The 14981-nt window shown below is 33.9% G+C and overlaps 2 protein-coding genes across 2 annotated transcripts; one reads left to right on the top strand and one right to left on the bottom strand.

The window, feature by feature from the left end:
- Positions 1-896: 896 nt before the first annotated feature.
- On the bottom strand, positions 897-8802 carry LOC129953401 (caspase-like). Its single transcript, XM_056066591.1, has 4 exons — positions 8516-8802; positions 7906-8162; positions 1467-1769; positions 897-1403 (listed from the first exon to the last, which is right to left on the bottom strand). The coding sequence occupies exons 1-4, from the start codon at positions 8575-8577 to the stop codon at positions 1165-1167; spliced, it is 861 nt and encodes a 286-aa protein (XP_055922566.1). The 5' UTR covers positions 8578-8802; the 3' UTR covers positions 897-1164.
- A 2561-nt stretch (positions 8803-11363) lies between these two features.
- LOC129953222 (uncharacterized) lies at positions 11364-14898 on the top strand. The gene is made up of 7 exons (XM_056066172.1): positions 11364-11547; positions 11625-11734; positions 11801-12174; positions 12466-12856; positions 12977-13103; positions 13173-13692; positions 13921-14898. Exons 1-7 carry the CDS (start codon positions 11534-11536, stop codon positions 14896-14898), a joined length of 2514 nt encoding a protein of 837 aa, XP_055922147.1. The 5' UTR covers positions 11364-11533.
- Positions 14899-14981: the final 83 nt, after the last annotated feature.

The raw sequence follows: 14981 nt of genomic DNA, 5'->3' as shown, positions 1-14981 counted from the left end.
ACGTTAAACAATTTTTGCTAAAATTGTTTTCAACAGAAAAAGGCAAAACGGTTTGAAAGTAAGTTTGGTTCTTGTAATGAATCTATTGTCTTAACAATTCTATTACGTCAAGTTTTTGAAATATATTAAAAAATATAAAAGTAATGTTCTAAACGGGTATTTTTAAAACTTGAGCAAATAGTTGAAATTAGAGTTTGCTTTCAAAATTTAAGTTTTTCTCGAAACTTCATATAGTTGCAAATAATATATACTCATCATAACTAATGAAAAATTCCAGAAACTAAGTAAGATACTTAAATGCTTTAAATTGTATCTAAAAGAGAAAGACTTGTACTTTTCAAAATCATCATATAATCTATTGTTAAGATTTTTTGAGTCTTTTCCCTGGACTTTACCAGCAGCTCTATTCAACTCTTTTTTTTCAACCAAAGTAGCTTTTACATCTCCAGCATTGGTTTACTTACCTACAAGCAAATATATACTATATGTACATACATTCATTCAATTCAATTGCGCCTCCACTTTCGCCTAATTTAATAATCTTTGATTGTATGAGTAAGGTCTAAAAAAAAAACTTTAAGATTATAAAAGGAAGAACTAGTATATGCTCTTAAATATTTTTCTATCTCACCTTATACAACAACCAACAACTGAAAAATATAATAAAATTTTAGTTATAAACAATAAATTTTGCAATAATCAATTCATAGTTAAATAAACTTCTCGTATGTTTAGAAAACAAATTGTTTTGCCATTGTATTTAATTCGCCTCCCCTTACTTAGCCGTTCAAAAAAGTATTATTAACCTTAAAAAATAACAGATATGGAGTTAATACTGTCAACAAGTCATTCCGCGAAGGCTGCTCTCTGTCTTATCCAATAACGATAATGCAACATTCAAAGTGGCTTTATTGCTCTCTCAATAATTTTTTTTATTATATCGTATGTTTTAAAAAAGCATTGTTTTTTCTTGATTACTTTAATTGTCATTATCTTCATTACAGTTCAAGGAATTATGGAATGCGAATTAATAACAAAAAATATAATTAATATTTGATTTGTTTTTAATGACATCGACATATTTTTTTAAAGTGTTTGGATTTCAAGTGTCGAATAAAATTTAAAAATGATAAGAAATATAAAAAAAAAGTTATTAAAAACTACTTATTTTTTATCAGCAAATTTAAGAATTCTCGTTAACATTGTTGTTGTGCAAGGAATCTGCTTTTGCTGATGCATCATTGGCAAGTCTGGTGTGCATGATTCAAAATCAAATGCAACACGTTGGCATACAAACGTAAGCAGAGTTAAAATATCGTAGTTTTTACCATTATCATCAAGTTCTTTACATAATGATTGCATGAACCAGGAGCCTTTTGTTGTGTTACGCCACGAATAAAATCCTTTAAAATATACAAAAAAAATTATAAAAAAGCCTTGAATTTCTGGTTAGTAGAAAACTTCACCTGGAATTGTGGAATACGCAATTAGAAAATCAGCATGCACTGGAATTCTATAGCTCATCGAAGATTCACCATCAGTTTCAGTCTTTTCTAGCGTTATACCAGAATCCAAACGATCTCCTTGGCAAGCTTGGATGAAGAATAGCTTTGGCTTACCGGCAAGTGTTTTGCAGTTTTGTGCCGTAAAACAGTGTGCGATTGAATCAAGTTTGTATTGGGTGTCTTTGGCGTAGATGTATCCCATTTCGCCATGAGATAAAATAGCAATTAGAATACAGTCACTATCAGTATGGTCAAGTTGGGCAGCTGCAATAAACTTAAGAATATTACAAAGAAGACAAAAATTGTGCTTTGATGATAGCAGATTAGTTCAATGATCTCCTATCTGTAACTTCTATTCGAATTCATTATTTCGCTGACGATAATATTCTTAGGTTTTCATTTTCGTTTTCAGACTCACACCCCTCTCCTTCGGATGTGGAACTGCAACGACAAAATATGATAAGCTCGTAAAATTCCGACCTAAACAGCACTATTCAAAGGGATATAAAAACTACGTGGAATTTAATGCTTCGAAAACCCAATGTTGTCTTGTATCGGTAGAGCAGGATATCTCCCCGTGCGATTTTGACATGGACGATATAGTTTTTTGAACCTTTGATATGAATTGGGATAATGTGCGATACTTTCCACGATTACCGAGCACTGAAAGTTTATAAGCTTCTTCGAAACAAGTACCACTCATGTTTAGCATTGAGCGCGGGTTACGATTTAACGACAGAAGATAGCATTGTATTAAATTCTAGACGGTTAATAATTCTATATTTGACAATGCTGTCGAAATAGGAATTTGATGAGTTTACCATATGCTGCCATTGAAATTTCGCATCCGAAGTACAAGAGAATATTAGAAACGAATAAAAGAATATCAAAAGCAAATGGCAAATAATTTCTTAAGTAAATTGACTTTATCAATCAAAAGGCTTACAAAAGGAGTGTCATTCAAAACGAGTGTCATTCAAGACGAACCGAACATGACGTGGTGTTAAGTACGTTTTCTTACAAATTACCAGACATTTTTGAGAATGTCCTAAAAGTAGTATTTTTGCCGTAATTTATGGCCATGTAAGAATTAAGTTCGTGAATAAGCTTATTTGAAATTATTTCGGTATTTACAGCAATAAGAACCACACGGCAAGCGACATTACTATTTGGTCGATCATTGCGGAAAAACTTTAAAGAAAAGAAGATAAAACAGTTCAAATTTGTTTGTTGTAAGAAATTAAAATCGATTCTTGAAAAAACAAAGACATCAAAAGGTTGTCTAAGTTTTAGAATTAACGTTTTGATAATAAAAAAATTAAGGGGAGGTAGAAGGAGGTGATGCTCTCTTGTTAAGTGCTATACTGTTCTTGTTAATTAATTATTTCTCGGTCATTTGGATTTCGACCAGAGACAGGGTAATATCTTGAAAATAAATATGATAACGTGGTAACCTTCGATGTTTTCCTCTTGTTGCTGCACACGTCTTGGTTATTACCTGGTGTAATTTTCGCTATATTTTACGTTTTTATACAATATTCGTACACGTTTTTAGACAGGATACGTGATTGTTTATAATAAATTAAAGCACTTATTATGCATGAATCTAAGAATAATACATGTAATTTAAAAACAAAAAACTTTAAATTTGAATTTAAAAACAAAAAAACTTTAAATTTGAATTAAAATCAGCCCGATCCGATCTTTCTACTTGTTTAATCGTTAAAATGCTATGGCCTTTCACTATCTGTAAGCAGCTCGGATCAAGATTGTTTTTGGTGTCATTTGATTCAGCTTTAGTCTTTAAGTTCGTGTATCATAAATATCTGTATTAACTCAATAAGTACTTCAGTTTATAACAAATTAATATTCGTTAGAGAGAATGAAACTATATGATCATATCCATCTTAAGATTCCTGTGTTTTGGCTTAAAATGTATACATATGTATTTGTATTTCTTCCCGGTCTATTGTACTCTTATTGAGTATTTTGAAAAAAGTTATATTGATTATTAAAATATAAAATCAGCTTTGTAGTTATTTTTAAGTATTAAAAAATAGTAAATTGTACGGAGATTTTGTATTATATTGTTTCAAAACGCTTTCCACTGAAAATTCACAATTAAAAGGGGTCACGAATAATAAGGAAGAGATATTCCAATTATGTATCAACAGAAAAATAGCGATTCACTAAAATGACCAAAATTACAGCTCAAAAACATTACAATGCTGCTGAAATATGTACCAAACTCATTTGGAATTATCAATTTTCAGTAAACCTCAACTCTGAAATAAAGATAACAAACAAATTTAATACTTTAATTACTTAAAGTCTGTAAAGTTTCAAAATCTTTGAAAACTTACTTTAGTCATTTATACCGGAAGCTGTTTGTTTTGCTTAATATACAATGGTGGCCAAAATAATAAGAGTAAATCAATAAATTTTCTTCACTTTACAAGTTCCATGATAATAACCTGCCAATTTCTTTTTTTAATTTACAATTATTTTTGGATTTGCTATCAAAATTTTCCTGTCACTGAAAAATTTCCATAAGCATTCATTGGATCACCGTTATTTTTATTCACGACACTCATTTTCAGCGGACAAAATAAAAGGAGTACACTATAAGTTTGCAATATTTCTGAAAAATTATTGTTGGTTATTCTTTTTTAATATCCAATTAACTAAAATATAAAATTTCAGCTTCAGTATAAAAAATACGACTTTATTGCAAATGCACTTAATCGTTCCCCATGTTTTGGCTCGAGTATTAATGTAACAAGAGGACGTCCAAAGAAAACTTCACCTATCCCTGACCGAAAAATAGTTAGAGAAACAATTAAGGATCCATTTGCAGCATTCATCTTTATAAAAATAGATTTTTCGTTGGATGTTAGCTCCTAAACGATTCGCCGAAGTTTTGAAGAAAAAAAAATGTACACGGATAATTATATTCGCAAACTTCAACCAAGCATCAGAGAGTTCAAGAAACTGGAAATATTATGTACTAAACCAAAATAAATTTGTTTGCATGTGATCGACGGAAAAAAACACAGAACTAAACCATAGAAACACCATAAAGACGGTAAGGCATTGTGGCGGTAATATACAAATTTGCGGGTTTTTTTTTTTATAATGTATTAGGCCCTATAGTTTGGAACTAAAATATTATGTATATATAAGAGAAACGTACCTACAAATATTGGAAAAACTTATGCTTCAATTTACAGAATTTAATTTGCCATTAGTGTGAACAGGATAATGACCCCCAATACACTGCTAAAGTCGTAACAAAGTGATTTATTCAAAAGAATGTGCCAGTTTTATAATGGCCTTCACAATCGCCAGACCCAAAACCCATGACAAACTTTTGGAAAGATTTAAAAAATAGAACATCGTGTAAGACCACAGAAAAGGAGGCACTATGGAATGAAATACAAGAAATATGATAGGCAATGCCTGTGGAAACACGTCAAAAACATATTGACTATAAAGTGGTTCTTAAGAACAAAGGACACCCCACCAAACTCTTAACGTTTTTACTCATTTTCCTTAAAAATTAATTTTAACAAATTTGTTGCCTTATTTTCAGGAAGAATCTAATTCACTCTTATTTTGTTGTCCGGAAAAAGACGCATGAAAATAGTTATATACAGCTGTGGACAACTAATTAGAAACATTACTTGCTTCTCATTTCCACATTCACTTTATCATGTGTGACTAGAATAGCGGTATCCAAAATGGTGTAATGCAAGCGTTATTAGAGGATTGTTTGAAAAAGCATCATTTGTGCATAAGTCTTTGCAAAGTATTCAATAAAATCAAGGTAGAGTGTAAAAAGTGTTCGTTTCAACTGGTCAACTAATTAGAAACAGTTAAATTACATTTGATTTGGGTGAAATAAAAATAATCATTTTATTTTGCATTGGTAAGTAGAAATTTCTGAATTGTCTGCAAACGTTTTTAAAGAATAGTTTTTAAATTTTGGAGGTAATTGCAATGGGAAAATTAAAGAGCTGTGATCCTCCTAAAAGGAAAGCGGTTCTTGAGCTTTGGAAGCTTAAAATGTCCTATAGAGCAATTACATCTCAAATGAATTGTTCTGTAAAGAAAGTTTTCAATGCAATTAAGCATTTTCAAAACTTCAGGACTGCTGAAAATGTACCTCGTAGAAAACGGGCCCGTAAGACAAGCTGCCAAATAGATGGAGCAATTATTAGGCTGGCCAAAAAAATAAGCTCCACAGAGATACAACACCAACTCTCGGTTGCATTCGATGTCCCGATAGGGCGACGCACAATCAGAAGAAGATTGGTGGAAGTTGGGTTGCATGGTCGTGTTTCTCGGAAGAAACCATTAGTAACCTCAAGGCAATGTAGACCAAGATCACACTCCAACTGGACAACAAACGAATGGAAGTACAGTGTGGAGTGACGAAACTAAAATAAATAGGATGGGCCAAGATGGTGCACGATATGTCCGAAGGCCAAAAGGAACAGCGTTCCACCCTAAATACGTTTTGCCAGTAATTGACCATGGAGGCGGCTTGCTTAACGTTTGGGGTTGTTTCTCGTGGTGTGGAGTTGGCCCCATCCATCGAATCGATGGAACGCTGACAGCCGTTAAATACATTGGATTAAAAATAAATAAATTGAGTGGCGCAACAGTCCGTTGTGAACCAGGGCCTAGTGACTTACAACTCGCAACCATTCCTGTGTGCGAGTACTTTTGTCAGAAATGGAAGGGACCTACAATTTTAGGCATTTTTAAGCACTTTTCATGACAAGAATTACTCTTGAAGGAACTGTTAATTCCTCGCAAGAGGCAGTACCCGCGAAAATTATTTTATTTTTTTAATTTAAGGTGGCACAAGCAGGGATTGAACCCAAGACCCCTTGCATTACAGTCCAACGCACTAACCATCATGCCACGGGTACTACAATATTAGTGGATTGGACCGATGAAAACATGCCAGTGATATGGAAGTTTCAGCAAGACAACGACCCCAAGCACAATGCTGGAATTACGAAACAGTTCTTTAGCGACCAATCGATACAAGTTCTGGAATGGGCACCATCAAGTGCAGACCTAAATCCGATAGAGCATCTTTGGGCCGATGTTAAAAAGATGTTGCTCTTTAAAATAACTCCAACAATGATGCTCTTTCGAAGGTATTAAAGATAATCATAAGCTACTTGGAGTCGGCTTATTTCATCAATGGAACGAAGATGTCGGGAAGTTTTGAAGTAAACATTTTTCGCAACAAGGTATTTAATATAAATATAAGGTAAATGATATTATAAAGTTATACATTTTATAATAAGATATGATTTTCTCTTTGTTTCTAATTAGTTGTCCACCAATAAACGCTGTCTTTCACAGAAACTGCCATATGAAATAAATGTTATCTTTGGCAAACATTGTTTTAAGTTTAAAAAATATATTTTGAAAAAAAAATATTTTTTCAAAAAAAAAAAACAAATAAAAATTACAGTAACTGCTTTAAAAGTTAATTCAATTTGTGTTTCTAATTAGTTGTCCTTAAATTTTGTTTTTGTGCTAAATTACACATTTCCAAATGGAAATGATATTAACTTACAATACATGTGATCATTTTAATACTTATGCTTTTTTTCAAAAAATAAGAAAATTGGAATTAAATTGTAGTAAATGAAATTCACTCTTATTATTTCGCATATTACTGTATATATAAGATAATTATAATAATAAACGTTCGTAGTCTTCGGGCAGTTGAAATTGTCAAAGAATAAGAGATTGGATACAGAATATTAGAGAAACTAGTGTTATCTTATTAGCCGTATCTTATTTCATGACAGTTTCTTTTTCGGAAAAGTGGGCTCTTTTCAGTTGCGTACGCTTTGAAAGTAATACAAATGTGATCCTGAGGTTTCGATGACATCCTAATAGCTACAAGTCAATATAAATGTAGCCTTTTGCTTACAGTTCATATTCGTTTTCAATACAAACAAAAATCATTGATTAACCCTTTCCATTATCATTTCGTACTCTTAAGACTTCTTGAAAACTTTTATTATTTTTATAGCAACAATAAAGTTTAGATATCGATTGCATCATTCCAATCAAAAGTGCAAACATTCTAAAAACAAATACGAACTGTTAGATAAGAAATCGATTCCATGAAAGGTAAAACCGTTGTTTCAGGTCTTGTCGAGGTTTTTGTAACAAACATAGAACAAAGCACCTTATGATAAACATTGGTTGCCCTTGGTTGTTATCATCGATTAACAAACAAAAAACGACCATGCCTTGCGCAGTTTTTCAATTTCAAACAAAATAATGGAACAATGTTTACAAAGAAAGAAATGCCATCCTCATCCAAACTATACAGACTTCAATCCTTCATCATACATGCAATTACCTTCTTTAATAATATTTTCGATTTCCTTCAATTTTTTATCCTTGTGCACATGCACTTCAAAGTGTAGATTCTTCAAAGAAGCATACAAGCGCTTGCAGTCCTCCTCGGTTCCAGACCTTGATTTGAGCGATGTTATTTCAAAGCTCTCATGGTTGAATATCAGCGCCTGGCCTCGATTTTTGTGCTTCATATTGTATTCTGCTGCATGACGCTCGGCGGGCATACGGGCTATAAGCTTGTTAATGCCAGTATAACATCTGGTGACCACATAAAAAAACGAATCAATCATACCATTTAAGAACACAAATTATAATAGAATCCATTAAAGCCGGCGCGTCATGGCGCGCCAAAAATCTTAACCGATTATAAAAATAAATAAAATTAAACTAAAAACTATATGAAATGAGGCTATAGCCGAATATGGAATTGTCAACTTTACTGCGCTCCATTGACCATATAAGTACCTTACGGATTTTAGGTCAATAGAACAAACATTTGCTTTTAATTAATTAGTTTAAGCCTTTTTTAAGATGAAATAAATCAAAAATAACACTGTGCTTTGTGGCGAACGCCAAACACAAACACAAACACGAACAAACAAACTACTCACCCTCCAGTCACAAATGCATCACCGATATCATTCGAATTAACTTCCGACTGATTTTCAGACATTATTTGGGCGATTCTAATTTAAAGGATTTGTTACACACAAAACTAATATAATAAGTAAAATGTATTTAATATGGCAGTTGTTTTTATTTTTATTTAGAATATTTAAAGCCGCTTTTTGAGGTAGACAAAACACGAATATTCTGACAACCTCTTTCTTTGAGTTTTGGTTTTGTTATGTTTGGCTTTGTACTTTGTTTTGTTGTCCACCAAAATGTTAATGTGCATTGTGCTTGTGCAGTGCATATTGACTGCAAAAACCAACAACGCTCTATACGAAGATATAAATCATGAGCAGCCATCTTTGACTAGAAGATACAGCGAACAGCTGATTTATTAGTTGATTTAATGTGTGCGAGACGTTCGTTTTATGCATGTGTAAAAACAAGCCGCAAATTGTTGTTGGAATTCACATCTTTTCATCGGCATGAAAAATACAAAAATTAAAGCAAATGGGGTTTCGCTGGATGGAGTGTAGTGTTTTTTTGGCTATCGTGCTACAAGCATAAGAAATACTAAATTAAACTTGAAGCATAGACACACCATATAAAGACCGGAAACAAATCTGTCATTCTGGTTTGCCTACAAGCTGAAACGTCAACTTACACGACCCTTAGGTCTAACATCAATTAACCACTGCTAACATGAATTCACCATCCTCTAAAGTCAATTCGCCACGAAAATAAGGAATAGTGATGAGAAATTAGCTATTTCATTTTTTGGGAAGAGTACGATAACTCAGGCGACAAAGTTTGATGACGGATTTGTATAGAACATTTAAAAACAAGCATTTTTTGCTATGAGAGTGGATCTGTTCCCCCCATTTAGGAGGAAGGGACATTTTAAAAAAATATGTAAGTTAAATGGAAAAAAAATAATGGTAATACTTACAACTAAGTTTTATAAATTTTTCAAAGCCAACACTTTTGTTTATTAGTTTTTTTTTTAATCAAGTCAAAACTATGCAAATTAGAATAGTTGGTTGAGATATTACATTTTTAAATAAATATTTGTTAATCCAAACATCTCAGATGCCAACTTAAAACTAAAATCGAAAAACAATTTTGCTGTTAACTGTCATTAAATATTGTTAAACAAAGACCTTATAATTTTTTATACATGAATCACTTATTAAGAAAACAACATGTTCCTACGGGATTGCATTGAAATGTAACATAATATTTAATATCATATTTTATGAACGAGAGGATCGTGGTTAATGCTTATTATTATATTTTGGTTCATATTTTCTACGACCAATGTTCGTATTTTCCTATCGGAAATGTTTAAAAATGCAAACATTGGAATTCATTTGGTCGTGTCCTTGGAACAATAGTGTACCTACAGGAATGGTTAATACCTTCCTGGAATCCTTGAAGTGTGAGTAAGAACTTTGCATTCACTTTTTAGTAAAAAAACAAAACAACTTAAAAGAACACGTCCAAGTGAGTTCTGTAGTATAAAATTAAGGCAACTATCATTAATAATGTGTAATTCCCCTTATGTTTAGGTTTCAGAGTTTCGTAGCTAGATGTCGCACGCTGAGCGCGAAACTCTGAAACCTGAGACATAGAAGCGAGACAAAAGGTTGTTTGGCTCGCTCTCATAAAAATTTGTATTCTAACGTCTATTCTATTCAACGGACGCGCCCAAGCCAGTCGAATTAGATTTGTAGTCTTTAAATAAGAGTTATATTTTAATAAAGAAATTATATACCACAACGTCAGATGTGGGGTAATACACCAAAAGAAAACTAAATTATTGTGTATATTACCTCTTTTTGCGGATTTAAAGCCAGCTATGACAAAACTCAACAAAGCACAATTGGTTGAAGCACTTCAGAGCGCTGGAGTAGATGTGCCAGACACGGCTTCTCTAGCTCAACTTCGGGCATTGTATGAAAGTACAGTTACAGTGGCACCCCAACAACCTTCTGGTGAGTTAACTGAGAAAACTCCACCTTCTGCTGAGCTAACCGAGGAAACTCCACCTTCTGCATCTCCGAATGGAGAGAATACTTCCGAAACACTGGCCGCTTCTGATAACAGGCACAGTAATACAGCTTCTGATGTCCAAGACTTGGAAGAAGAACAAGAGCTGGCCAGACTTGAGCGTCGGAAAAAAATCCTTGAGCTAAGGAAAGAATTGGACCAGATGGAAGCGCCCACAACATCTTCGGTTGCACCATGGCGTGCAGTGGACTTCTCAGACATCGAAAATGCTGTTCCTGCATTCAACGGTGACGATCCATACAGCATCACTAAATGGATAGTTGACTACGAAGATGTGACCGACTCGCTGGGATGCGATGACCGATGCAAGTACTTGTCTGCACGCCGTCTCATGCAGGGAACTGCGAAAATGCTGTTACGCACGGTCTACGTTGACAACTGGGATTCTTTGAAGCAAATACTTATCAAAGAATTCGACCATAAGATGAGCAGACAGCAGGTCTATCGTCAACTGAGTGAGAGAGTACGTCGTCAGGGCGAGCCACTTCTTCGATATGTCATATGTATGCAAGAACTTGGGTCACATGCTGAAATCGATGAGGCAGAGTTGATCGAATTCATTATCGATGGTTTGAGGGATTCACCAGCAAATGTCTCTATTCTTTTTGCCGCCAAAACTATAGTAGAGCTCAAAAACCTCTTGCCACGATACGAAAAAAGAAGAGTTCCGAGGACTATGGTTGCTAGGGCAACAACTTCTGGAGGAAATATGGTTCCCTCAACTTCAGCATCAAACAACGAGCAGTCCAAGAGATGTTTTAATTGCTCAAAGTATGGGCACATCGCAGCAAAATGTCCAAAGGAGCAACGACCAGCTGGATCCTGTTTCAAATGTGCTGACGAGGGGCACACTTACAAAAACTGCCCTTATATTGTGAAGACCAGAGTTGGAGCCGTGAACCGGGATGCCCTACATGATGACACCAAGGAGCTGACTCAGAGTTTGGATGCTGTTCAGATGGTGAGTGTCGCCTTTATGACAAATAAGAATAAGTGCACAAAATTTATCGATTGTTGTTCTCTTTTGGATACCGGTAGTCCGATTAGTTTCATACGAAAGTCTGTTCTGCCTGAAGAAATTAACGTTCAAGAATCATTAACGTATTCAAGATTTAAAGGATTAGGAAACATTAAACTCTTTACGTACGGTACGATTAATTGTTATATTAATATAAAAGATAATTTAAATCTTGTTTCCCTTATGGTTATTCCAGATGAAGTAACTCCTATACCTTTACTTATTGGTCGTGATCTCCTTGAAATCTTTAATATAAAACTTAACATGAACTGTAATAAAGTTAATATAACTTCTGAGCAGTGTCAAAATGAAATTTGTTCGAATAAAGTTTTTCTTTCTAACCAATTGTATATGTGCACTTATTCTGATGAAAAAACCGAACCTTCAGAGTGTAGTCATTATAAGAACAACATAAATGATGTTTTTGGGAGCAGCGTATTAGCCGGTGAATTAAAGATACAACCTAAAGAACTTAGTGATTGCTTCAAAGACAAGTTGAATACATTTGATCATGATCGGATTAAGCTTAAAGACGATCTTGATGTGAAGAGAGAATACAATAATGTTGAGGTAGATAGTGATTTATTTGGCTGCCATGCTTTTGAGATTATATGGGATAGAAAAGATTATATAGATATTGATTCAAATCTTAGTTTAGACATTTCAAAAACTATTAAAAATATAGTATCTCAAAATTATTTGAATTTTGATAAAACTATGGTTTCACCAAAGGATTTTGAGATGCACATTAGACTTACATCTGATATTCCTGTTTGTTTTGCTCCGCGAAGGCTATCAGTCTCAGAAAAAGGTACTGTGAGTGAAATAATAAAAGACCTATTGGAAAAACGAATTATTCAGCCAAGTAGTTCTCCGTATGCTGCACCAATAGTTTTAGTTAAGAAAAAATCTGGTGAAACCAGAATGTGTATAGACTATCGAGCATTGAACAAACGTACAGTAAGAGATCCTCATCCAATACCATTGATAGACGATTGCATTGAATACCTGGAGGGGAAGAAGGTTATGACCTTATTAGACCTTAAGAGTGGGTTTTACCAGGTAAAGGTAGCAGCAGATTCAACACAATTAACATCTTTCGTAACCCCGAACGGTCAATGGGAATTTCTTAAAATGCCTTTCGGCCTTAAGAATGCGCCCAGTGTTTTTCAGAGATTCATAATTCAAATTTTTCGTGAATTTATAGACAGAGGAGATATAGTTGTCTACCTAGATGATATATTAATTGCTAGTAAAACTATTACTGAACATTTTGAGATACTTACTAAAATTTTATGTTGTGTAGCGAAGAATGGGTTGGAGCTCAACTTGTCAAAATGTCGCTTTGCATATTCGAAACTTGATTACTTAGGGTTTAAAGTAACGGAACATGGCATCCAACCTAGTGATTCCCATATTCGAGCGATTGCTCAATATCCTGTGCCTAAAGACAGAAAGAAATTGCATTCATTTTTAGGACTTTGTTCATACTTTCGCAGGTTTGTCGAATCCTTTTCAAGAATAGCAAGACCTCTTTATAATTTATTAAAAGCTGAAACTCCTTTTAGATTTACTTCCGAATGCGAAGATGTTTTTCAGACTTTAAAGGAACGGTTAACATCTCCACCTGTATTGGCAATCTATAGTCCAAGGAAAGAAACAGAACTGCATTGCGATGCAAGTTCATTAGGGTATGGTGCAGTTCTACTCCAACGACAAGAAGATGATAAATTACATCCGGTAGCATTCTTCTCTAAAAGCACCACTGATCAAGAGGCCAAATACCATAGTTTTGAATTGGAAACTTTAGCCATAATTTCAGCTTTACGTCGGTTCCGTGTTTATTTGCAAGGTATTCCTTTTACAATCGTAACTGATTGCAGTTCTTTAACAATGACACTGAACAAAAAGAATGTTAATCATAGAATTGCTCGATGGGCCTTAGAGCTGGAGGATTATGATTATAAGGTCAAACATCGTAGTGGTGCCAATATGAATCATGTTGATGCCTTAAGCAGATGTAATGTTATATCCGTTATTGACTCTGAGGATGTTGATTTCCAACTCAGAGCAGCCCAAAATCGAGATGTAAAGATTTTGGAAATGAAAAACAAACTATATTTAAAAGATAATAATTCGTTTTTAGTTCAGGATGGTATTGTCTTCAAAAAAAATAAAAATGGTAAACTTCGATTCTATGTCCCATCTGAAATGGAAACTAATGTTATAAGAATGATCCATGAGAAAATTGGGCATTTAGTTGTAACAAAAAGCTCTGATCAAATTGGCCGTCACTATTGGTTTCCGAATGTTCAGGAAAAAGTTGAAAAATACATTAAAAATTGTATCCGTTGCATAATGCACTCAGCACCAGTTCGATCTAATATACGCAATTTGTTCAATATTCCTAAGGAGCCCATTCCATTCCATACAATACACTTGGATCATCTTGGTCCTCTCCCTTCAATAAAGTCAAAGAGAAAACATATATTAGTGGTAATAGATGCATTTACAAAGTTCACTAAATTATACCCAGTTGTATCTACAAGCTCAAAAGAAGTATGTGCAGCACTAAGAAAATATTTTGAGTATTACAGTAGGCCATCAAGAGTAATTACTGATAGGGGAACCTGCTTTACATCACTAGAGTTTAGTTCATTTGTTATAGACCAGAATATAGATCATGTTAAGGTGGCAGTTCATTCGCCACAGGCCAATGGTCAAGTAGAGCGAGTCAATAGGGTATTAACTGGCATGCTTGCTAAGCTTTCGGAACCAATCGAGCACTCAGATTGGGTTGTTACTTTAACACAAATAGAATTCGGACTAAATAACACTATACATCGCGCTATTCAAAATACACCAAGTCAATTGTTATTTGGTATTAACCAAAGGGGAGTAGTAATCGACAAATTAACAGAATTTCTTGATGATAAACAATTAAGTCAACTGGAAAGAAATCTTGAATTGTCAAGAGAAAAGGCTTCAGAAGCAATCACTAAGATTCAGGAATATAATATTAAATATTTTAATGAGCATAATAACCCGGCACGTATATACGATGAGGGTGATTATGTAGTAATAAAAAATGTAGATACAACAACCGGTGTAAATAAGAAATTGGTTCCAAAGTTCAGAGGCCCATACGTTGTTTACAAAATTCTACCTAATGATAGATACGTAATACGCGATATCGAAGGTTGTCAAATCACACAGCTGCCATATGATGGCATTGTCGAGTCTCGAAATATTCGACTTTGGAAGAATCGAGACTCTGAAGGTTCGGTTGATTAAGGGCGACACCTACCATCTCATGATTATAACTTAAGACTTGTTTGTTTAATTTAATCGTGGGCGATCAAATTGTCAGATTGGCC

Source organism: Eupeodes corollae, chromosome X (genome assembly GCF_945859685.1).
Source record: "Eupeodes corollae chromosome X, idEupCoro1.1, whole genome shotgun sequence".
Lineage (NCBI taxonomy): Eukaryota > Metazoa > Arthropoda > Insecta > Diptera > Syrphidae > Eupeodes > Eupeodes corollae.
The sequence above is the reverse complement of the archived record's forward strand: the minus strand, read 5'-3'. Positions and strand labels throughout refer to the sequence as shown.